At 39.3% G+C, this 25,475-nt stretch overlaps 1 protein-coding gene across 8 annotated transcripts in view; it reads left to right on the top strand.

The window, feature by feature from the left end:
• Positions 1 to 25,475, top strand: part of KMT2C (lysine methyltransferase 2C) — a 193,244-nt gene that overhangs the window by 138,603 nt on the left and 29,166 nt on the right. For 7 of the 8 annotated variants that reach the window (XM_032181531.1, XM_032181535.1, XM_032181539.1 and 4 more), the window contains 15 exons: positions 2,795 to 2,923; positions 4,715 to 4,834; positions 6,307 to 6,437; positions 8,021 to 8,207; positions 13,603 to 13,707; positions 14,069 to 14,116; positions 15,297 to 15,434; positions 15,620 to 15,652; positions 15,736 to 15,855; positions 17,992 to 18,130; positions 18,371 to 18,585; positions 18,701 to 18,774; positions 21,236 to 21,418; positions 22,061 to 23,941; positions 24,994 to 25,319. In XM_032181531.1, coding sequence (XP_032037422.1) covers positions 2,795 to 2,923; positions 4,715 to 4,834; positions 6,307 to 6,437; positions 8,021 to 8,207; positions 13,603 to 13,707; positions 14,069 to 14,116; positions 15,297 to 15,434; positions 15,620 to 15,652; positions 15,736 to 15,855; positions 17,992 to 18,130; positions 18,371 to 18,585; positions 18,701 to 18,774; positions 21,236 to 21,418; positions 22,061 to 23,941; positions 24,994 to 25,319 — 3,829 coding nt within the window. The remainder of the gene's footprint in view (positions 1 to 2,794; positions 2,924 to 4,714; positions 4,835 to 6,306; positions 6,438 to 8,020; positions 8,208 to 13,602; positions 13,708 to 14,068; positions 14,117 to 15,296; positions 15,435 to 15,619; positions 15,653 to 15,735; positions 15,856 to 17,991; positions 18,131 to 18,370; positions 18,586 to 18,700; positions 18,775 to 21,235; positions 21,419 to 22,060; positions 23,942 to 24,993; positions 25,320 to 25,475) is intronic. The other variant, XM_032181537.1, reaches the window with a different exon arrangement.

The raw sequence follows: 25,475 nt of genomic DNA, 5'->3' as shown, positions 1-25,475 counted from the left end.
ATTGCCTTGTTGTTAATCAGATTAAATGTCAGGAGAAGCTTTTTTTAGATACAGAGAGTGTACTTGAGATAACTGGGTAGTTTACCCATCAGCACAGTTTCCATGTTAACTTGTTGATAGAAGAATTGTTGCTGTTGTTTGATTAGCATGTTCTTAACCCTCTGCTGTTGACTAGAAGTGTATTTTTTTATAATAGGTTCCCTGTATTTGTTTATAACCTTTAAAACAGTTAAGTAGTTTGTTTTCTTTTGTTTTTTTTGGAATTCACAGGGTTTGGTAGACTACTCCAGCGTTACGCTGACTCTTAAATTTCATATTATGCCTTCATACAGTCCACCGAGTGGGTTGTTGAAAGCAAAAATGCTTTCAGTTTTGGTTCAAAGGCATCAAGATAGAGCATTAACCACTTCCCCTGCTCTTTTTCAGTGGTTAATCATCTTTACTTTTACAGTTGTGTGCATGTATTCTATATAATGTAGTCTAACTTTGTTATCTACTTAGTGGCTTTTATAGGTATCCCTCTTCAATTTTATAGCAAGAAACATAAACGTAATATGAGAGTATGAATGGGAGAACCAAAGCTGCCACAGACTCTAATTTAGTTCTGATCATCTTTTATTTATTCAATAGTTTATTTCTGGAACATACCAAAGAAAAACACATTTGCATGTTTCACAGATGCTTGTCTTATGCATCAAGAGTTAGAGCACGCTCACATGTGTGCCTCTGACTGCACAGCACACACGTGGTAAATGGTCTGGGTTTCCTGGAAGCTCCAGACAGAACTACGTGTGCTCTGTAGGGTGGATTGGTGCCAGTTCTTTGGATGGCTGAAGTTTTTGTGGGGGCATCAGGCTGAATATGGCCATGGCACTGCTTTGATCGGTGCGACATGGTGTAGTAATGCCAGGTAAACACGAGTGATGTGGATGGCACCAAGGGGAGTGGTGCAGTTGATGTGATAGAAGGAAGGGATGCCAGCCAGGTGGGTCTGGGCAGGCTGGAGAAGTGGGCCCATGTGAACCTCATGAAGTTCAACGAGGCCAAGTGCAAGGTGCTGCACCTGGGTCAGGGCAATCCCAGACATGAGCACAGACTGGGAGGTGGATGGATGGAGAACAGTCCTGTGTAGAAGGGCTTGGTACTGGTGGATGAAAAATTGGACATGAGCTGACAGAGTGCACTTGCAGCTCAGAAAGGCAATCGTATCTTTGGCTGCATCAAAACAAATGTGGCCAGAAGGCTGAGGGAGGGGAATCTCCCTCTTCATTTTCTCTTGAGACCCCACTTGGAGTGCTGCATCCAGGTCTGGGACCCCCAACATAAGGACAGGGACCTGGTGGAGCAACTCCAAAGGAGAGCCACAAAGATGATCAGAGGCTGGAGCAGCTTTTCTGCAAAGACAGGCTGAGGGAGTTGGGGTTGTTCTACCTGGAGCAAGGAGATGTCTCCAGAAAGACCATACAGTGGCCTTTCAGGAGGCTTATAAGAAAGTTGGGGAAGGGACACTTTGTCACAGAGTGTAGTGATGGGACAAAGCAGAATGGCTTTAAACTAAAAGAGGGTAGGGTTAGATTAGATACATGGAAGAAATTCTTCACTGTGAGGGTGGTGAGGCCTGGCCCAGGCTGCCCAGAGGAGCTGTGGCTGCCCCATCCCTGGCAGTGCCCAAGGCCAGGCTGGATGGGGCTGGGGGCAGCCTGGGCTGCTGGGAGGGGGCCCTGCCCATGGCAGGGTTTGGAATGAGATGATCTATAAGGTCCCTTCCAACCCAAACCATTCTGTGAAAAGTCAGGTCAGTGACCAAGCCCTGAAAAGAGCAAGAGTTGTTGTAGTTGTACTGCAGCTGAAGTGGTTTGAGAGTTCAGTTCTGTCTGCAGTAGAACCAAATAGGCTACAGGGCATGTTTCATAAACAATGTTTCTCCTCCTAACAAAAGTACAAGGCAGAGAATCTGAATTCTGGTCTCTTTCCAGGGACAAGAGTATGTTTAGTCTAGATGTTTCAAAAGCTTTACAGTAAAATGAAGATGTAAGGTCATTATTGTATTGACTCTTCGGGGCTATCAGGAACAGAATTAACTCGGTCTCTCTTCAACACCGAAGACTTCTTAATGCCATTGTACTTTACATCTGGTTTCTACCCCGTGTTCCCACAGAATATAAACTCAGAATTGTGGTCTTCATCTTCAAGGCTGACTAATTCCTTGGGCTGAATTTTCTGCTATATAAATCAAACTCCTCTGAATAAACAAATCTGCTTTCAGTCAGTCACACAGCTTCAAGTCAAGAACCCTCCAAACTAAGAGTCATTACATATTACCTTCCAAGTGTAGGCTGCATTTTTTCAGTCTGTCTTCTCAACAAAAACAAACTCTTCCCAAGCAGAATTTAGGGGAAGGTAAACAGAGCATATCTTACATGGTAGATGGTATTCATGTTCCTCTATGTATTGTTAGAATTTGCTCAGGGACTTAGGACATGCTGCACAGGATTCTGAAAGGATTTTCTATGGGGAAAACAATGTCAGGATCCACATATAGCAACGATAGTGTTTATTCTCTGGTTTTGTGTAGCCATAACCTCACAGGAAATCAACGTATATACGGGATCATTGGGTACAGTTAGGGTGGGTTTCTCAAAAGTGTCTAAAGGGCATAGCTCTCTATCACCTGCCTGAAAAAAATCTGTTATTTTCAATCCATTTCAAAGAAATCATTCAGCTGTAGACATCTTGAAAAAAATGTCTTCCTTCCCTTCTCCAGTTGAACTTACCACTGCATTTTTGTCTGCAGAGGGTGATCTCATGGACTGTGATGGAAAATCGGATTCCAGCCCAGAACGGGAGGCTGCAGATGATGATACCAAAGTGGCAGAGGGAGCTGATGGGATTAAGAAAAGAAAGCGAAAACCATACAGACCTGGTAGGATGAATACATTATATTATTGTGTCACTTATTTTAAGGCTTTTTTCTGTATTACTAAAAATATATAGAAAAAGAATAGAATTACGAATTGTTCTAAGCTATCTGTTGATTTTAGCATTGTTTCCTGTTATGGTTAAAATATTTTTTTAGTTCTCTTACCAACATACCTTTCCAAAGGTTGCTGCACAGCCATACGTTTGCAGTAAAACATTGCCAATTACCAGTTTGTAGTTCAAATCTATACCTTCTTAATGATTTTTAACTTAATAGGAAAACGTCTGCTATATACCTGATGGGAGTACAGTTTGTGTGTGTGTGCATGTATTTACATACATCTGGCAATATCTGAACTTCAGAGAACTTTCTGCCAGTATTTTACTTAATTTCTGAGCTAGTTGATAGCAGTAATTTACTAAACATTTGCAGATGAATTTTAATGAATGCAGTTATGGGATGAATTATTTTATTTTGCTTTATCAGTGGTGTTGATTCTTTATTATCCTGACTGCAGAATAACTGGGTGTCCTGGATGCAGAAACACTTGAGCTATCTCCAGGCAGAAGAAGCTAGATACCCGAGTGACTCAGGAGGAAGTGGCTCTGATTTATTAGGGCTCATACTGAACCCCAGATAATAAGCCCTGCTTAGATAAAGTCTGGCTTTTTGAAGAGCCCCTACATCACATCCCTCCGTATACCTTGGTGTCTGTGTTACATGTTGGTTTTGTTTTTCCTTACACAGCCTCCCACTACTGTGGATAATAAGCCGATTGTAGTCTTTGCTGTCACAAATACTGTTTTTGCCAGTCACGCCCATCCTTCTCGTTGTAATGGGCCATATCCTCTGATTATGAAGATAGCAGGGGAGGAGAACAGAGAAAGGAAGCGGGAGCTACAGCATGGTCCAATTTCTCTTGCTTCTCTATTAGTAGCTAAACAAATCTCTACCACCATTTTCCCTCCCCGTGTCATTTCCCAAAACGCCGAGGAAGAGCCCCAGCCCAGCGCTCAGCAGGTCATACCCATGGGTCTTTTGCCTTCCACGATGAGAACGTGGTACAAACACACAGCACTTAACAGAGATTTCCTGTTTCTGTACAAGTAATACACTTCAATAAGCCATTTATTTCCACTGACGGGTCCTCAAGAGGAGAGAGCTTCATTTGCTCAGAGTGATTTTGGATCATGAGTTGCGCAGCCATCTGTTAGTTTTCTGCAGCCAACAATTTCCCTGAAAAATGAAACAAACCTGAGTCTGATGCATTTACATACCTATACACCAACTGTAAGGGACCAGGAACGCTGCAGTCAATCTTTGGTGAAGGATTCTGGAGTTTCAGGCTGTATGATGTTTGTTAATTATCTTTTTATTTTGTGATACATCCATCTTTAGTCCCGTCGTTTGGAGTGGTGGGCTCTCCAGAGCAATTTGTAGTTTCTTATGACCCTTTAATGTTCTTTAATAGGTTTCATTTAGTAGATTGATTAATTTTAGCAATTCATCAGCTTGCCAAGGGAGGAAAAAAACAGCATCTGAAAGTTGCCAGGTTTGGTGATTTAATCTTCTTGTGGATGTATTGAGGTCCTAAAATTCTGATCCATTTTGATAATTACATACATACCCACTGAGGCATCAAAATTAAGAAATGAAAATTCATCAAGTATATCAGATTTCTTCTTAGACCTCTGCAGATGCAGTTGTCTCATTTACCTGCAGGACAATCTTGGCTCTCATTCTTGCTATGAAACACAGTTTTAATCAATGTACTGAATTTTTCTTTCTTGTTAGGTATTGGTGGATTTATGGTACGTCAAAGAAGTCGTACAGGGCAGGGGAAGACTAAAAGATCTCTCTCCAGGAAAGATTCTTCTGGATCTGTTTCTGAGCAGTTGCCTGGCAGAGATGAAGGTAAGGACAGAAACTTAGTGTGTTTTTGTTGTTGTTCATGGTTAATGCAATAAAAAATAACACAAGTTACCAACTTGTATTACTGATAATTTTATCCTTGCCTGTGTTTGTAGAACTGCTTTGTGAAGTCAACAAATGTTTCTGTTACCATTGCAACCCAGTATTGTATCTGGGTCCCCAGTTCAGAAGAAGTGCTTGCTTTCTCTTCAGTATGTTAATGTTATAGCTATGTTTTTCTGCTTTGTAAATATTGTTGCAGTGTGGTATACCAGCTTGTTTCAGATAGTATTGAAGAACTTCGCTTTAATGTTTTTCAATTTCTATGTAGGGATCTTCTCCTATAAGTTAGAGAAAAGTTAATTACCCATTCTACGTACCAGTACAATGCAGATTGTTAAAAGCAGTATTTTTAAGTATTCTTCAATTAAACAGCTGAGTTTCTCTACTTGCTCAGGCACAATTGCTTGTTAAGAAAAAAATAACTCAGAATATCTTTGTATGTTGTAAATCATCTTAGCTTGCTGAGAGCCTGCTCCTCAGCTGCCAGTGCTCATCAGCCTTACAGAGTTGTTTGCTATTCTTGTCATGTCCCGCTCCCTTTTTCTGCAAAAGCTCACTCTTGAACAGCACAGAGGTCATGGGGTCGATGAGCCTCAGCTTACTTGGTGCCCTCTGGATGTGGTACAAGAGATGACTGTAGTACAAAGCATGGCAAATTTTACTACGTAATGTAGTTTCTTAAATAACTTCCCAAGGCCATTAACTTAATGTAATTAGCTTTGGCAAGGGAGAAGTGGAGGACTTAAAAAGTTTAGCTCTTACCTCTACTGTTTTCACTGGTCTGTCAAAATAAAGTATTAAATGATTGATTAGCACACTGTGCTTTTGTGCTTGTTAGGAAAAAATGCTCTGCAGCTTCGTGCATGATAGCTGAATAAATGTGTAATTTTTCTTGAAGGGCTTCTTTATAGATTTCTTTTTCTGGCCTGTTCATTATTTGTACAAGTCATTTTTCAGATTTTAAAAAATGGTTTGTGCCTTCACTTTGAGAAAAATTAGTTTATAAATTGAAGGGTGATTAATGTGTAGCTCAACAGTGTTGATTCTAGAGACAGCACTTCAGTAGAATTCTCTTGCAAATATCTGGTTGAATGCCAGCTATAATTTCTCTCAAATGACCAAATTCCTAGGTAGGCTAGATAGAAAAGTTAAAGGTCTATCTAAAGCTAATGAAGTACGGCAAGATCATGATGTGGCTAGTATCGCAGATGGCATTTCTGCCTTCCTGGACCCAGGTGACGAGGTTCACAGCTGATAAAAAGCCACCTTCAGAGTGTATCTACAGTGATATTCAGAATAATAAACTCATGCACACAAATAGGTAGTAAGATGTGTTAGGCATGCTAGCCCTGTACCTTTTGAGCAAGAGTCAGAGCATTTTATTTATTTGTGCCCGAATGTTACTCTTTCAGGTTGGACAGAACAGTTGCCAGACACTCCAGTTGAGGAGTCTACCCCAGCTTCTGAAAGTACCGAGAAAATAAAAAAGCGTTACAGGAAAAAGAAGAATAAACTTGAAGAAACCTTTCCTGTCTACTTGCAGGTAAAACTACTGGTATACTTTCTGAGTAAATACACTTTTAAAACTGACCTTTGTGTTTGTTGATTCATTTAGACCATAAATATTTCTATTCTGATTCCCAATTTACCATTCAAATGTAATGCGTTTTCTGTAGGAAATGTTTGTAACTTTGTAGAGAAAGCTGTATATTATGTTAAATCTCTTCAGTGTATAGGCTTCTACTTGTTCTAAGAGAGAGGAAAAACAAATCCTTTGTTTTCTCTGTAAACTGACACATGACATTTTCAGCTTGTCATCTTGTGTACCACATTCAGCGGTGTAAGATGTCTTAGTTTGATCATTCCACTTCCTCTGAATACTACTTGTTCTTTACAGAAGATTATAGAACAGGATTTCATAGGGGGAAGTTTTTCCATAGATTCATCTTTTTATATGCTCTGCATCTCCCCACCATGATAATTCCTGCTCTTTTACTGACCATTACTAACGTCATGTCCCCAGAGCTAAGAGAGGTAACACTTGGTCTTCAGGAATGTGGATAATAACCAAGATGTTAATGCTGATTGACCAGCTTACCTATCCTCACCTGGTTTATAAACCATCTGGTTTGTATCTTCCTCTCAGTGAGAACATTATTTGGTGTGCTCTTCTTCTCAGCCACCTTTTTCATGAAAACCTTATTTTGTAGATCTTTACCAAACTTCATGGCATAAACTGTGTCAGGACTGAAAGCAAAATTGACAGAGGCAGAACAATCTGTCTAAAAATAATTTGTATTTCCTAAGTGGGGAAGTGAACTGGAAAGAAAATACTTAAGTAAAATTTCCTTTGTATTAATAAGAACAAATGGTTTTTCTTAATGCACATATTAGTCATGTAGAACAGAATAATTAATAGGAATAACTGATAATAAAAATCAGTCTGTAGCTTTATTTCTAGATGCTATGTCCTAAATCGAGGTTTTAAAGACAACATGAAAACAGGAAAAGTTGTTAGGCAATGAATAAAACTTGATAGGCTCTTGGCAAATTACTCAAGTAGTCAGGTTTAGGTGAGTGGTGGCTGTGAATAGTACTTTAAACACCTTTAGGTAGTTTGTTACTGCAATTCTCCCTTAGGACGATTTTGTACTAACTGCAATGCAGCATTTAATCATTCTAGAACTCGGACCACAGTGAGCTTGAGTATTTTCATCAACTTTTTCATGGCTTTAATCAAGTTGTTCAGTAGCTTTCCCCTTAAGCTCTCATTTTTTGTGCAAGAAGAAATACTGAATAGCTTCTTTGAGATTCATATGTTTTTTCAATAGCACTGTATTGGTACACTGTCTATGCTGTACATACATAAGAAGACAGAAGTTTTTCTATATAATTTAAGATGTGAATTTAAGGGAGTTATGTAGCTACCTCAGGTAAGCTATGTATCAGCTGTATCCACACCTCATAGCCTGGAGAAGATATTATACCTGGAAAGGTATGGGACTGAGACTGTAATTTTACTTTCCTAGTAATCATTGGGGTTTTCATTTTAACGTTGCTGGGTGTGTAATCTTTTCAGTAGATAGACTGTTCTTCCTATATTGAATCATTTTGCCCTCTTTGCAGGAAGCTTTCTTTGGGAAGGATCTACTAGATACCAGTAGACAAAACAAGATGAGCCTCGATAATTTGCCTGAAGAATCACTTCCACTCTCATGTAAAACAAATCTGACCACCAATTTCCTGGATCCTTCATCAGACCCACTTCGTAGCTCAACCTCCACTCCAGCTCAGGCAAAACTGGGACCTCAAGGTATACAAAGCTAAAGTTAGTGATAATCCCGTAGTTTGTTTTTGTTGTAAATGGGGCTCTTCCACACTTCTGGAGTGCAGACTGATGTATTTTCCAGCATTCTGTACATCAAGTGCTCTTGTGAGGTTGAGTTACATTTATAATCAGTGACGTCTAGCTCCAGGGCTTTACTTGTTGCAGCAAGAGCAGTGGATGGCGTGGCAACTGGAACTTAATACAAAATCTGAAATTCCTTGACTGTAACATCCATGTCTGTAAAATTCATGAAAATGAATTCATCTAAGAATGCTCATACAGATCCTTTATAGGAGAATGCAAAAAAACCCCTTTGATTAAAAGGCATTTTTAGTAGTGTTCTGAGTGTTAGTTGGATGAGTATCATCCAGCTTCTATCTTCAGTGTTTTAGATTATTTTAGGTTACCCATCTCCTCTCCTCCTCGTGGTTCACCATGCCCTTTCTGAACATGAGTGCCCTTTCAAGGTACAGTTTGTAGTCCCTAGGCGATCTTCTGGTTTTGCTTTCCATTGCAAAGCTTTGCTGGAGATAATATTGGGAGTTTTGCAAGTAGCCAGAGGGTTATACATGCTGCTGAAAGGGCAGCTTCACACAAAGGAGCAATTAAAAACAAAAACCTTACTGTCTGCTCCGCTTTTTTTTTTTCCTTTGTGTCTTGTATATGCTGTTAGCTGGAGGTGTCTTACTATTCTGAACTTTTAAAAAACTGTTTTTGTATCTTGTTTATATTGGTTAATTTGTGAGTTGTTTCAGCTCATCTTCACTGTCTTTCTCCATCTAAAAATGTTGACACACACTAGTACAGCTTCCAATGCCCAGAGAGTCTTTTGCAGAAAGATCACTTATTTGTGATCGTTACTCACTGAAAATCTGCTAAATGAAAAGCAAAAGGCTACATTATAATTAAACATTGATTGTTATACAGATGAAATTGTGAGTAATGGAGAATACAAAGGTTAACTTCCCCTTAAGGGGAAACTACTGGAAATGGAGTGTTTCAAGTTCTATATTCCATTGATTCCAGCACTACAAGAAAATACAGTCACACATTTTCTCACCCCAGCTTTCTTTCATGAAGCACAGATTCTGAAGTCTTTGTTGGCATCTCAAACTGCGTAATTAAAATCATTAAAGTTTATATATTATGGTAGCATAAGGAAGGTTTTTAAACTGCTGAAACTTGATGTTAATATAATATTGTCTTTTTCCAAAATGGAAAGGATTTTTTTAAGTTCTTTATGAATAAGCAAAGTTGTAAAACTTCATCATTTCCTCTTCTTTCCATGCAGAAATAAATTATAAAGGGGTGGTTATTAGGAAATAAATGAATTACTTGCAACAGCTTCAGTGGATAACCTCCTGTCTTTCCCATTTTATATGAGAGTCTAAAAGGACAGTGTTTTCTGGCCGTAGGAATGTTCTCAACAATTGTCTCTCTACCGTTAAGATTTCAGGCCAAAATTGTGTCCAGACGGAGCTGTTTGTTGTAGTTGGAGAGCCAGCGGCTGAAGTCATCTGCCAACATTGATCAGTTCCAGTGCAATTTTTCTTAACTCTTTTGCTGTGACCATGTGGGAGACAGTTACTTCCACAATAGCATCCACATGTCTGACAGAGCCAGATTCCATCTGATTGATGGAGACCTTCCTAAATTTGCTAATTATCGAGCTAGCAGCAGTCAGATCTTCCCTTCTGGCTAGTATTGCAGAGGAGCTGGTGATGAGAGCAGCGTCTGAGAGCACCTGTGCTATTTCCATCAGTTTGCTACAGCCCTGCTTTGTTCCCTGCACCTGGAGGTGGTAGGAGCACGTCATTACTGTGTTATTTTCCTACAGTGCCAGTTGTAACCAGGATTGCTAACTCCTATGAGAATCCTTGCTTAACTGGGTAGGTCTTTTCCACAAGGAAGATGTTCTTCTCATGCAAACTCAATTGATTAAACCCAGCAGTAAGGGTTAGATATGTTTGTTCCTCTTCCAAAGAGCTCTTAAGCATCTTAGGAGGAAGTTAGTAGATCTGTTTCGCTTTTCCACATGCACACAGGACTGGTAGGGAGTTTAACAGTGATGTGTTCAGTCTGCTAACGAATTGACAATGCACTGCAGCAACATGCTGTGACTGTTTATTCTTAGAGCTTGGTTAAGAGTAGCCAAAGCTTTTGCCAGACAAGATGGCAGCAATGATGGTGATTGGCAGAGCCAGACAGAAGAGGGTTTTCAGAGTCCGTTCTTCACTCTCAGTTACTAGCAACGGTGATTAAAGTGAGCTTTAGGCTGCCAGTTCTGGTTTCGATCTAGCAAAGAGGTTGCAATTTGTATTTTTGGTTGTAAGATTCACCTCTCCCATGGTTTTATAACACAAGTGGCACACTATGTATGGAGTCAAACCTTAAAATCATTTAAAAGAAAGCTGCTAGAGCAGAGTGCAAGGGCTTGCTCACCAGGAACACAGCACCAGGTCTCCAGTCTCCTGGCTGCTCGTTGGTAATGATGAAGGTGTTGACCATGATCTGTACATCCTCTGTGATCTGGGGTTGTGATCTGATATATCCTGAGTGATGTGGGGACTCTGTGTCACTCCTGAGAGCCTTGACCTGAGTGTGCCTCATCAAAATTTTAAAAAAAAAGCATCTTGGCAAAGTTCTGGAAATGTGAACTTTCTTTGTGTTTAAAATAGGTTATATTCAGTATATTTTTTCCTGGGAATGCTGAAAAAGTCATCTATTTAAATAGGGTCTCCAGAGAATGCTAAGGAAATTATTCCTAAACAAAAAGAGAGGAGTCATCTGCGTCCCTGCACAGCTAATTCCATCGCTACTGGGATATCTTAAATCTAGATACATTAGTCTGTGATTAAACACGTTAGGGTGGCTGCAGCCCTGGGAGAGGCATTTTTACTCCTGTAATAAATACATTAAACTAAATGTATCAGAGGAATCAGGATCACGAGGTAGCAGTAGAATCCTGCTCTGTTAGAGATCCGGCATTATAAGCGAGTTATTTTCTTTCTTGCTTTGTCTTAGTTTTCATCTCTATTCTGAAGAGTCAAATTAATGAGCAGTATTGAGCTATTTGTTTGGCACAGATGTCAACTGGCTATTGATTCTGATCTGGAGCAGCTGAATAAAAGGGATTTAGTTATTTCCAAGATAATATTTAGCATCCATTGAATTAAAACTGAAAAAAAAAAAAACACCACTTCACTTTAGATGTCTTATATGAGATAAGGCTTATGGATCATAGAGCATAGCCTCCTGCTACTGCTGACACTCGGTCTTTTTATAGACTTAACCAGCTCGATCTTGATAGCGGTTGGCTTTTTTCCAACCCACCAGTCTCATCAGAAGGCCATTACAGAGCCTGATTGCCTTAGCAGTTAGAAGCCTTGCAACTTCAAGCCTGAATTTATTCACAACCAGTTGGTAACTGTGGGTGGTCAACGCATTGGTTTTACATCTCTACACCTGAGTCTTTTCTTGCTACGTATTCAATACATTTGGGTTTGTTTTAGAAGTTGAATTCTTAGGGACTCTTCCCAAGCACATTACTAAAGGCTGTGGAGGAAAGCACCATAGCGTGTTGAAGGATGCTGAAATGGTCTTGGTACTTCCCTCAGAAGGGCTTTTTTCTCCCTGCTACTTGCCTACCTTCAGGCAGGAGCTCGGAAAAGTTAGAAGACAGCTCAAGTCTGTTCTTTGCCTGTTAGCCAAGTGAAGACCTTAACACCACGGCTTGGTGCCTGGTGCAAGTTACTGACTTTCACGATTGTGTTTGACCAAATTGCCAGGAAGAAAATGTATATCAAAAAAACAAACAAACAACTAGCTTGTGTTTAAAACCTTAAATTTCATAGTCCTTTTTACCAAGCCCACAACTAAAATAATTAAACAAAGTGGTTTTTGGTTTGGAGACACTTATAAGTACTCCTCCTAATACTGGGAGGAGCTGTGTTACTTACTTATCTGTTAATAGAGCATTGTATGCTGACACATCGATTGACCTGAGTGGCAAACATAAGATATTTAATTAAGATGGCATCATTTCCTTGGTCTTACAGAGGATAAAAATGAAGAATAAAAGTAGCAAAGTGAATTTTCATTTTGACTTTTACTAATGGTTGGAGGGAAAAGAGTCGTCTCTGAAGAACAAAAGGAACTTTTAAATCACTGTAAAGTTTAGCAGATTGGAAAATAGCCTCGTGATATCATTAAATCCTTGGCACCAGGCCTCACAATTAAGCTAGAAATACTTTTCTGGGGAAGCTGGGTAGGAGCAGTGGGAAAGATAACCCATATACCTATGAAATACGTTTGCCCTTTGACTTTCTGGTCCCTTTTACCTGCCCATACTGGTTTTCCATATTGTATATTTTATGATTTGTATTAATACCTTTCCTCTGATAATTATATGTTAATTATATGCATCTTTGTGTTTTACCATCTCTTCACATTTGTTTTTGCAGGGATTTCTCATGTGGTCACGACAGTTTGCAGTTCTTTATAAAAATACTTTTCTCAAATTCTTTTTTGTTTGTCAAATAATTTTCTTTAAATGTTGCATGTCTGTAATCATCCTAAAACCTAGTTAATAAAACCAGATGGGTTGTTTGGAGTTGCTTCACCCTAATGAATGGGATGTCAAGAAGAAAATCATACGCAGAATTATTATTTAATATTTCATAATTTTTTGCTAGGATCAGACTAGTTTTTGCTAGATTGCAAACAAACGTAACATTTCTACCTCCAGTTGTTCTCATTTCTCCAGGACTTCTGATCATAAAAGTAGCAGCTTCAGTTTCCATTTACTTACTACTCCTTCTTACTGTTAAGTTTTTTTTTCCGTATCAGGTTGTAGTAACTGTTGCTCTAGAGTGTTAAGAAAGATAGTGGTGGTAAGAGAAGAATACTGATAATTTTATTTTTTTCTGTATTTTTTTTTTTAATATTTCCCATTCACTTGCTGTGAGCTGTCTCCTTTACCAAACACAGTTGTTGATTCTTACATTCATGGGCCTTTGTGTCTTAGATGTTGAGTTCTCATTAGATACTTTTTTTCCTAAAACCTTAAAAAAAAGGTTCCTTAAAAAAAAAAAAAAAAAAAAAAGCAGTCTTTCTTCTGCACAACTGATTTATTGCTTTTATTATGCTCCAGAAATACTGATCAATTTAAACATGTGAACATGGCTGTGGTACTGAGTGGGGAGGGGATGATGACTTGTTTCCCATTTCAGAGGAACCTACAGTGCGTGGCACACGAGGAGGGCCAGTATAGCCTGGTAAACCTGTGTTTGAGCCTATAGCTCAAGCTGTCATACATCACCAGAGTCATGTTTAAACATAAAAATGCCACAATCAATTAATTTTACTTTGTCTTCTACAGGTAGCACTGACGATCCCTTGGCTGATCTTTCTGAGGTCTTAAACACCGATGATGATATTCTTGGAATACTTTCTGATGATTTGGTGAAGTCTGGAGATCATTCAGGTATGTATGTTTATAAGGTCTCTCTGGAATTTGTGTTCTTTTTTTTCTCTTTACTATAGATGTAGTTGTTGTATTCTAGGTTGTGCTGTAGGTGATTTCAGACAGGATTTTCATATCTTAAGAACACCTTGGCTTGAGGTGATTTTGTCTTCTACAAAAAAAAAAAAAAACAACCCAACCTCTTCGGCATTTTTTTTTTACCTGGCTCTTTGCTTTGCTTCTCTAGAGAGAGAGAAAAAAAAACAGCTTCTGTTATCTGTCATACCTGCGTAGCTTTTTCAGCATGCAGCTTTTTCTTTACTTTTTTTTTTGTTTGTTTTCATGTTATAATCATCCATTTTATCTGGTTTGGGTCCTGTAGGTCTTGATTTATGCACTTTCCAGGTTGAGAACTCACCCTCCCCATTTGGTAAGAAACTAAACAATGGATGATCCATGGTTAGAAGTAGTCATCTTTCCTAGTGGTTTTAGCTGAAACAACTGCATGTGTAGAAGCTAGTAGTCCTTTACTGTGACACTAATTCATGCTTTTGTTTTCCACTCTTTCTGTATTGAGTCTAACATGACCTTTAAACTCTGCACTCCACATTTAGTAGAGTATTGCATAAAGTTTTGCTTCCAGTTTTTTGAAAACCTTTGTGAGTTTTTGTGTTCCATGTTACAAAACCATGCATTTTCTTTCTGTCGCCGTTAATATTACTTATAATAGTAGTGTGTAGTTTTTATTGTAGTTGTATCTTTAATAAATTACAAGCATTTTAACAATGTGAACATATTAAGGCATGAATAGAGTAGACAGCATCAATCTTTTTTGTTTTCACTGGACGATCGTTCATCACTTTGACACACTTCAACAATAAGTAGAATGGCATGTTTCATTATTTTAAATATATTTTTATTTGGTGTTTAATACAGAAATATATTCTAAATGCTGAAGTGTCTAGCTTTATTTTCAAAGATGTTTCTCTTTTGAGAGATTTATTGACTTGTAAAGGATGCTGTGAAATTTAAGTAGAAAGTTACGTTTTCTCAGTATCAACAAAAAACTTTGTCTAATATAACCTGGAATGTTCAGTAGTTGTTTTTGGGATGGAAGCTTCTATAACTGGTTTGATATTGAGTACACTTCAAGAGCACTTCAGTAGATAATTAATGTAATACATAAGAATGTTTGGGGTGAAGCTTAATGTACCAGGATGCAACATACTGCCTGCTAGTGTTATTGTTTTTAAAATGTGAAAAATAATTATATTGGAACTGCATACTGAAAACTACATGCTTGAAAAATTGCTGTAACTGAACTCGGTAGTCTTATTTCAACACAATTTTTCTCTTGTTCTAGTTGCATTCTATTCAATTAACATTCCTCAAACAGTACCGTAAACTGGAGATAATTAGTGGGAGTGTTTGTTTACTTTTTTCTAATGGATGTCATATTTTGCCTTTCCTTTCAAATTTTAACAAAGTCTTCATTTAGTTGATAGCTCTACCAAAAAAAAAAAAAAAAAAAAGAAAAAGTTTTATGGCCTTTATTCTATATTAGTAGGTTTTACTGCTTATGTCTAATTTAATATTCTTTCCTTCTTCAGCTGGATTGGATATTGGCCCCATCTCTGATGATCCTTCTTCTCTGCCTCAGCCAAATGTCAACCCGAGTTCACGGCCATTGAGTGAAGAACAATTGGATGGAATCCTCAGTCCAGAACTAGACAAAATGGTCACAGATGGTAATTTTTTTTTTTCATTCTTGATCTGGTCTTATGGAAAACTTGTTTTTTGTTTTGTTTGTTTGTTTTTAAACTCAAATTGCTACCTACGTAAGGTAACATTGACTGTTTGCATTTAGTTGCAGAATTATTTTTATTGCATTTTTTGGTGATTACTCATTATGTGTTGTTTTTAATTTGCCCAGGTGCTATTCTTGGCAAATTGTACAAAATCCCAGGTACGTGTTCTTAATCTGTGTTGTCTTCTACAAGATACAGTTTGTAAACAATGCCAGCCAACTTACGCGCAGTGTTTTTGCAGAACTAGGAGGAAAGGATGTTGAAGATCTGTTCACGGCTGTATTAAGTCCAGCAACCACACAGCCAGCACCTTTGCCACAGCCTCCACCTCCACCACAACTTATGTCTTTGCACAGCCAAGGTAAGTCCCTTTGTTACTTCTAACAACAGAAGCTTAATCAGGGAGAGTTGTACGTCTGTTAAATGCCAACATGAAAGTAGGACATGTCTTAATTTCTGCTGTTGTTAATTCCTGGAACCTGCTGTTGTTAACTCATGAAATACTTTTCTAAAAAAGTTTTGAAGGGAGTCTGTAATTAATATGCAGGTAAATGTTGCTAACTGAAAGGGACAACTATTTCAGATTTTTGTGACATATTGGAGCTTTTATTTTAGTCGACACTTTCATATTCTTGAAATTGTCTGTGATAAAGCATGTGTTCTCTTCTGATTTTGCTCTTTCATTACTTCTGAGTACCTCCTCGAGACTAATGAAAAAGTCTGTGTGACAGTGATTTAGCGAGTCTTACATTTCTTTTAAGAATTCAGTGTAACGTTAAGAATTCCTATCCAAATAATAAAGAGGAGGCTAAGAAATTTTGGAATGTATCATTTATTTTCTTTCTTACTATTAAAATTGTTATGAATTAATACAGTGCCTTACTGCTTTTATATTGAAAGCAAGGGGCAAACTGATACTTCTTGTTGTTGTTTCTAGTAGAGCAAGATTTTAGCAGTATGTATGAGCATAATTAAATACACTCTTCTCATCACACATCACCATTAGTGGATTTTCCTTGAGCTCATATAAAGAGTGCCCAATCTTATTATGCTGGTACTACAAAAAGTAGCATGCAAATTGATTTCACCCATGAATTAATCATAAGAGAAAAAAAAAAGATTGGTTTCCTAGTTGATTGAATTTCCATAAAAAGGAAATACTTCAAAAAGTCTTGGAAAGGAGAGAGTTTAAAGCAAATAATGAGGTGATTTAAAGCAAAAGATAATATAGATATCAGTGCCAGTTTCCCAGTTATTTGGATATTTGATAACTTCAGCATTAGAGTTCTGTAAGGTTGTTTAACTTTCTCCCTGTGGGAATTGCCACAATTACGAAGTTTTAGGTTTGTAATTTGGTTCAGTTATGGTGTAATGATCCACATGTTTCTGTGAGATAAATACTTCAGTAATGGGGAAGCTTGTATCAAGTTTCAGCAATTTCAAATAAAATTAACAGTCTCTTCTCATACAGACACGTAAGCCTACTGTGTGAATGAGAGCCTTGACTCTCTCTTGTGTTTGTTTGCCAGGACTTGAGTTACCATATACTAGCTGTTCAGCAGCTATGATAAGGCACGTTTTCCTAAATTGTAATCAAGTTACTGTCGTCCAAACTAAACTTCCCTGGGTAGTTTATGTAATGTGTAAATCAAAAAACAGTCATGTCAAGTGTGAGAGAGTGATACAGTGAATTATCCTACAGATATGTCTATTCCTGAGTTACTTTTGTGCTATTAGGAAAATATCCAGAACATATTGATAATTGCACTTCAGTGACAGGGATTCAAAGGTCAGTGTTAATTCCATGTAGGAACATCTGCAAAGACCATCTGCTGGAATGAATCTGCCTCTGCCAGATTTGCCTAATATTTTAATCAAATAAATAAAATTTTCCTCCTTAATAGTGCTAGGCTGGACATTCAATTACAATGCTGATGCTCATTTGACTAGGTTTTGTCTAGTTCATCGGTTACACATTAGGGAGTTAGTAGATAACAGGGCTTCCTTTGATACACTGCTGTCTCAGAAGAAGAGATGTTTAATTCAGGTGATTAATCGTAATTCCCCAAGGACTAAAAGCAACTTTCTTCATGATTGGTGCTTGGCAGCAGTGTGGATTTTCCTTTTTTTCATGGAACTTTTTTTTTTTTTTCCCCACTGGAACTCAGTATAACATATTACAGACCATTAACCTTTAGGAATATACTTCAATATTAAGTGTGGTACCACAACATGGACTAATGCAAAAGCTTTGGAAAACCATTAAAAAAAAATAGACAAAATCTGTGCAGGGATGTGATGCAGTAGCAAGGAACCCCGTAAGCTTGTAGGAAAGCAAATTTAATTTAATTCAAAACCTTTCCAAAAAGGTAAGGTCAGTAGTATAAAATTTTAAAGCAATTAGTACTTCATTAGGTGAGGCATGTCTTCACCAGAAATTTCCACCTCTACCTTAAGTAGTCACCCTTTAAAACAGTAATGTAACTTCTTTTTCTAGGAGAGAGTGCGTTTCCAAGAGTACCACTTATGAATGGTCTGATTGGCCCTAACCCTCATCTCCCTCATACAGCTTTGACTCCTGGAGGTGGATTGAGCACCTTCTCTCCCATAACACAGCAACCATATACTGATACCAGGTAAGTGAAGACGGGAAGTCAAAAATACCCATTGCTTATCACTTGGATGGTGGAGATGGTATTAATTACTGTGATACAGTTAGCATAGAACTACTTAGTTCTAGGCAGCCACTACAAAACGTCTGTGTTCTTGCAGCTTGCTGATGACTGAAATAGCAAACAGAATAACTACTTTGCTAATTGTTTCTGTATATTGAGATGAATCTGTTTACAAAACAAACCCTTTTTCTGCCTTGCCAGGGATAAGAATCCGGCATTCAATCCAATGGTAAACGATCCAAACAGCTCGTGGGCACCATCTGCTCCACCTTTGGAAGGTGAAGGTGATACGATGTCCAATGCTCAAAGAAGCACTCTTAAGTGGGAAAAAGAGGAAGCGTTGGGTGAAATGGCAACAGTAGCACCTGTTCTCTATACAAATATCAACTTCCCTAACCTAAAGGAAGAATTCCCAGGTGAGCAGTTTACCAAATAAGGTCAAATATTGTGTAGAAATGTATGCATCTTTATTTGAAATGATCTAAAACAGACTTACTAATGCCTTGTGTATTAACACATTTTTTGGTGCAGACTGGGCTACAAGAGTGAAGCAAATTGCTAAACTGTGGAGGAAGGCAAGCTCGCAAGAGAGGGCTCCATATGTGGTAAGAACAACTACCACCTGCATTTGCATACTTTTAGCAAAAATGTAGTATTTCATCTACAATACTTCCATTTTTATTTTCTTAAATATGTAGGGTTAATGAAAGATCACTTACGCTAAGAATGTCTTTGTAATTCAGTTTCTCTCTCTGAATACTTTTACCTGTTTTTTCTGCTTTTCATCCTTGAAATAAACTATATTAGTATTGTGCAATCTAAAAACATCAACTGAGATGAGAACATTTGCGGTTCTCACTACCTCCTTGCTACATTTGATTCATGCCTCAAGTCTTACTTGCTCTTGTCTCTTTCTGCACAGAATCTCACCGGTTTCTTCATAAGGATGATAACAGATCATGATGTGACCTTCTTCTCTTTCATCTTCCCCTCTCACTAGTGTTTTCTTTTAAGCCCCATTAGAGTTGCCAAAGTCTTTCACCTGCTGAACTAACCATTCCAGAGGCATCGGTGTTTCACATCTCTGCTTTCCTCATTTTCTTTTATTCTTCTGTTGTTTGCCTTACTGTTCCCTATTACTACATTCTCTTCTCTTTCTGCAGCGCAGACTCTTAATATCCTCCATGCTGTAGGGAGCATGAGGGACTCCATTCTTCTCTCCAAAAGCCTTCACCTTCTTCACATCTGAGTCAAGCAAACAGACATGTTTGTAGTAACTGTCTGGAATATGTGGTCTCTGATTCCTGATGCCATTCAACTGGCGACCCTTATGCTCTGCTGTAACCTCTTGTTAAAGCCTTGTGGTATCCAAACCTCAGAACCTTTATTTCATTCTTCTCAGCCTGCCCAGCTATCGTTGGCAAACGTACTTTTTTGCAATGCTCTTTATGTCTCCATTCTCTTCTAGTTCTTACCTTTTCTTTCATTCATCACAACAGTAATTGGATGATTGTTCTCATTCTCACTATGTAGATTTCTGAGGATTTTACAAGGTTATGCTTTTAGTCTCCTTCATTCTCCCCACCTATTATTCTAGATGGAGTGTGGGAAGTAGGCACCCAAGCTATTAAGATCTTGGTCTTTCTAAAAATCCTGTCCACTTGAAACAGTCCTTCTCTATTGTCTGCTTTGTATCACTGAGATATTATTATTCTGCTTTTCATTCAGGCCTGTAACTTTAGCACCTTTGAACCTCTGTCATTTCATCCATGCTGTATTAAATCTTGGTGATTCCCTCCATATAGCATTTACAAGAAACTATTCATCTAAAAGGGTGGATTTTTATCCAGGCATTTATCACTTTACAATTAATTCTATTACTGAATTTTCCTTTTTCGTTGCTGTTAGTAAATGTAGTCCTATTCTCCTGACGGATATCCAAGACATAGATGCATATTTCCTTCGTGTTTGGTAGGAAGAGCACTTGTAATTGCACATGCATATACATGTATTTGCATAGTAAGAAGCAGTTACTTCCTCACAGATGTTACAGTCCACGTACTTAAACTACAACCGTTTCTAGTGTACTCAGCATTGTGCACACAAGGAGCTGCTGTGTTGCCTGTCCTGAGGATCTTTCACTCAGGGGGGATGAATAAAGGCTACCTTAGAAATCAAATTCAGAAGATTGTTATTACATTTTTGCTGTAGGCATTTTACTTTTCTTACTACTATGCACAATCCTGTCACTTAGAGAGGAAATGATACTAATTTCTGCTGCTGTGACACTGGTGCTCCTATCTGTGTTACTGTTTCTTTGTCAGAGGGGAGGATTTAAGCCTTTTCTGCCAAGCAGCCCCCACTTGAAAACTGCAAATAAAATTGTTAAAACGAAGATGTGAGGAGGATTTGATTCAGAAAAAGAATCGCATCCTAGACTGGTAGTAAAACAGACTCTGAAACTTTCATTAGATGTTTTAAAGTGTCAGTATAGCTGTAAAATGCCTCATTGAAGAGGAATCGCTGTTCCTCCATCCAATTTTTCCTGATATATAAACCCATATCCTATGTTTATACTGCTAACTTAACACGGACTGCGATCTATAGAGGCTATTTAATGGAGTAGACTGTATATTTCTTGTCATTGAAGTTCTTCGCAGTATTGACCTTTATTGATCCAAGCATTATCTGCTGTGCTCATGTCTTCAGGTTTTAGACCACAACAATACACAATTTGAAAGGTAACATGGTCGGATTCATGGTTTCCTGGCTCAGCGCAGTACCTGAACGGGGACTCATATATACAAAACCCTTGCTGCTATTAACTCCTTAGTTCTCTCTGTTTGTGTTAGTTTAAACACAGGATTTCTACAGGGGTGAAGCATTTTCAGTTTCAAGTTCTTAGTAACGTTTGTAATGTAGTTTTTACAAGCATGTTTTTGATAAAAATAAGTCATACCAATACTTTGGTTCTAAATTTTATGGGAATAACAGATGCAGTGTTCACTCTTAGCAAAAGAAAGTGAGGCTAACTACATATGTTTTTTTGTTTTAATCTTTTCCCAGCAAAAAGCCAGAGATAATAGAGCTGCTTTGCGCATCAATAAAGTACAGATGTCAAACGACTCCATGAAAAGGCAACAGCAACAGGATAGCATTGATCCTAGCTCACGTATTGACTCTGACCTCTTTAAAGATCCATTAAAACAGAGGGAATCGGAGCATGAACAAGAATGGAAATTCAGACAGGTGTGTTGCATTTAGGCTATTTTTGTTCCTGTTTTTTATTGCATTGTTGGAATCCTCTGTTATAATAAATCAATTTTAATCTTTTTTTGTAGAAGAGTATAAATTCAGGCATTCTGGAAGGAAGTAGATGCTATCAGAAGAAAAGCTGCTAGTAAATGTTAGAAAATTTTGCTTTAAAACTTTTACCCTTAAATTCTACCTATTGTGGAAGTAGGTTATTCTTTCGCTGTATGGTTAGCTGGTGTAATAGATTGTTTTTATACACCCTATATTGCAGTAACCTTATCCTTGCAGTATGCAGCAGCTTACTGCTTCAGATTAGACCGGTTGTCTCTCAGAACCTGTTTGCCTCCATCAGTGCTGCATCTGTCAGTACTGGTCTTCAAAGTACGGGGTTGGAAAGCTCTGCTGCTCTTCATGCAAACTGGGAAAATTTCTTCCCAGGTAATCAAGGGTGCATGTCAAGGTAATTGAACTTTACAGATAGCTGTGCTCTGTGCTCCCATTGCATTTACAATTTACAACTATTCATAGCTGATACTTAGTGTGCTTGAAAGTTTTAATTATTGATTCATTTTCAGTCATCGAAGATCTTATCATGTATGTAGAAGTGTAACCTCTTCCCTTATAACTTTAAAACAGCAAATGCGTCAAAAAAGTAAGCAGCAAGCCAAAATAGAAGCCACGCAGAAGCTTGAACAAGTGAAAAATGAACAGCAGCAACAGCAGCAGCAACAGCAGCAACAGCAGTTTGGTTCACAACAGCATCTGAGCCAGTCTGGCTCAGACACGCCTAGCAGTGGGATCCAGAGCCCCTTGACACCGCAGACTGGCAATGGCAGTATGTCTCCTGCGCAGCAAACATTCCACAAGGATCTATTTGCAAAGCAGCAGCTACCTGCTACACCTACTTCAGCATCCTCCGATGACGTGTTCCTAAAACCACAGGCCCCACCCCCTACTCCAACCCGAATCCAACACGATTCCCTGTCTCAGTCTCAGACTCCCCAGACATCCTCCCAGCAGATGTTTTCTCCAGGTTCCGCAAGCACAAGGCCTCCTTCTCCAATGGATCCATACGCTAAGATGGTGGGAACACCTAGACCGGCGCCTATTAATCAAAACATTGTTAGAAGGGGTAGCATCACACCGTTAGACACCTGTGCACCACAGTCAGCCATGTCCAGGCCCATCCAGGTCACGGAACCATCAGGAAGCAGGCCTTCGCCAGTCAGGGATTCATGTTCTTCATCTCCAAGCAGCAACGATCCCTATGCAAAGCCACCAGACACGCCCAGGCCTGTCATGCCACCAGATCAGTTCTCCAAACCCCTGGGGGTCCCAAGGTCACCCATAGTTATGGAGCAGTCAGGGAAGGTTCCTTTGACAGCTGGAAGCGGTGATCCCTTCACTAAGCCAGCTCCCAGAACCGATACCTTTCAGAGACAGAGAGTAACTTCTGCTGATGCGTATGCACGGCCCCCGTTGACTCCTACTCCTACTCCTGTTGATGGTAGCCCTGGACCCTTTAAAACTCCCATGCGCCCACCTCAGTCTCCACAGGATCCTTACGCCTCAATGCCAACCACACCGAGGCGCGTTCCTGTTGATCCGTATGAGCGGCCCGCTTTGACACCGAGGCCAGTGGATAACTTCTCCCATAATCAGCCTAACGATCCGTACAGCCAGCCCCCCCTTACTCCCCATCCTGCAATAAAGGAGTCTTTCACCCATCCGCCCCGGATAGTGCGACAACAAAGTGATTCTTTCCCTCAATCCGGACCCATTTCAAGGCCAGCTTCTCAGGACCCTTACTCCCAACCTCCAGGTACTCCTCGGCCAGTTGCCGATCCTTATGCCCAACCTCCAGGAACTCCTCGGCCCACCACAGTCGATCCATATATGCAGCAGCCACCAACACCAAGACCTGCACAGCCAGCAGATTTATTTGCTCAGTCCCCAGCAAGTCAGAGACATTCTGATCCGTATGCTCAACCTCCTGGAACGCCAAGGCCAGTTCTGAATGATCCTTACTCTCAGCAACCAGGAACTCCAAGGCCAGGAATACCAGAGAGTTTTAACAGACCTGCAATGACAAGACCAGGTTTAATACCAAACAGAGATCCTTTCCTGCAGACATCACAGAACAGGTTGCAGGGCACTTTTGTCAGGCCGCCAGACCCATGTTCTCAAACTCCCAGACCAGCAGGACCTGCAATAACGGATTCATTTAGCCATGGTCCTGCTGCTCCAGCACGTGACCCCTATGATCAACCACCCATGACTCCAAGACCTCAGCCAGAATCTTTTGGAACTGGTCAGCTAGCCCACGATACTGCCGAACAGTCACGGCCTGGATCTGAGGGCAACTTCAATGCATCTGCAAATTCTCCAATGAGTTCTCAAGGGCAGCAGTTCCCCAAAGTTTCACAAGTTCCTGGCCCAGCACCCACTACAGGAGTAACGGATACACAGAATACCATGAATATGTCTCCTCAAGCGGATACTGAAAAATTAAGACAGGTGAGAATAATGTTTAATACTGATGGTATTGAAATTTCATAAGTAGGAGAATTTCCCCCATTTTTGGTAAATATTTGAAGTTTCTTGGCATTAAACACAGCTGTGTAATGTAGAATTACATCTGTTCACTTGCTGTATTGATTTGGCTCTCCTAGATAGGGCCAGAATGTATAGAATATAAAAACATCAGTAATTTTTAAGGAATTTGGGGCAAGATCCAAAAATGAAGTAAAGGTTATCGTTGAAGCTGTTGAAGAGGTAGATGACCGGTCTACAATAGTTCTGTCATATACGAGGTGAGGGAGAAAAACCTCAAAAGGACAACTAATTGTATCCTGCAATAGATGAGATGTAAAATTGATTGTCAGTGACTTGTTCACCGACTGAAAAAGGGAGCATAGGCAAGAGTCTTAGCCTAGACATCCAACTTCTCAGGCAGTTAACGTGGTGAGGTGAATTCTGCCAGTGGTCACTGCTCCTCTGCAGGCACATTCACTCCAGGCTTTGGTCAGTGAATGTTTCACAAACTGCTCTTGTTGAGCCATACGTAAAATTGCCTTCAACTTGTGGAAAGCTGCCTGGTGTTTTGTTTGGAAGGAGCAATGGGAAGTGGATTTAGCAGAAAAATTGGTAGCATTGCTCACACAGAGTCAGAGTAAATTCTGCAACTTTGGTGTAAATATCTTGCTGAATTTTCTTCAGTGGACCTCCCTCCAGTCACCTTTCTCCCTTGGGATGCACATTTTCACGTAGTGAAGGGGTCTGCATTGCTGGAATAGAAAAAGGAAAAGAGCATTGCTTCTGTGTTAGCTGGTGAAATGGGTTTGTACTATATGCTCTAACAAGAGGTCTGGAGATAAAAATTGTGTTTTACCAGCGTTCTTGTACAATCTGATCCCTCTTCTAACTTCTGAGGTGATTATGGTAATGTAATGTTTTTCTGTAGTGATTGACGAACTTCTTTCCTCCGAAAGGCTTAACCTAGCGAAGTATAACACTTCAAAATATGTCAATTGCAATGTCAAGCGCAATGAATTATTTTTTTTAAACAGCGCCAGAAATTACGTGAAATTATTCTACAACAACAGCAGCAGAAGAAGAATGCAGTTCGTCAGGAAAAAGCCTTACAGGAGCAAGCAGCTACTCCCCATGCAACTCCTCTTCAGCATTGGCAGCAAGACAACTTAAATCCAATTTTTAACCGTCCTCCTCCTCCGTATCCTGGGAATATTAGGTCCTCTGTTGTCCCTCCAGGCGGGCCAAGGTTCCCAGTATACCCAAAAGATCAACGCGGACCATTTCCTGGTGACGGGCAATTCAATAGACCCCAGTTTCCAGGAGATATGAATGCCATGGGGATGAGACCACATGGTCTTAGGTAAGCAGTTTGGTGTCTTAAAACCCAGATATTACAGCAGTAGTTCTAAATCTGCAGAAATTGTTAGATACAATGTTTGGGTCTTTTGGAGGGTGAAAAAATCATACATTATCTACAGTAGCTGGTAATCTTACCTGAAGTTGTATGTACAGTACC

Source organism: Aythya fuligula, chromosome 2 (genome assembly GCF_009819795.1).
Source record: "Aythya fuligula isolate bAytFul2 chromosome 2, bAytFul2.pri, whole genome shotgun sequence".
Lineage (NCBI taxonomy): Eukaryota > Metazoa > Chordata > Aves > Anseriformes > Anatidae > Aythya > Aythya fuligula.
The sequence above is the reverse complement of the archived record's forward strand: the minus strand, read 5'-3'. Positions and strand labels throughout refer to the sequence as shown.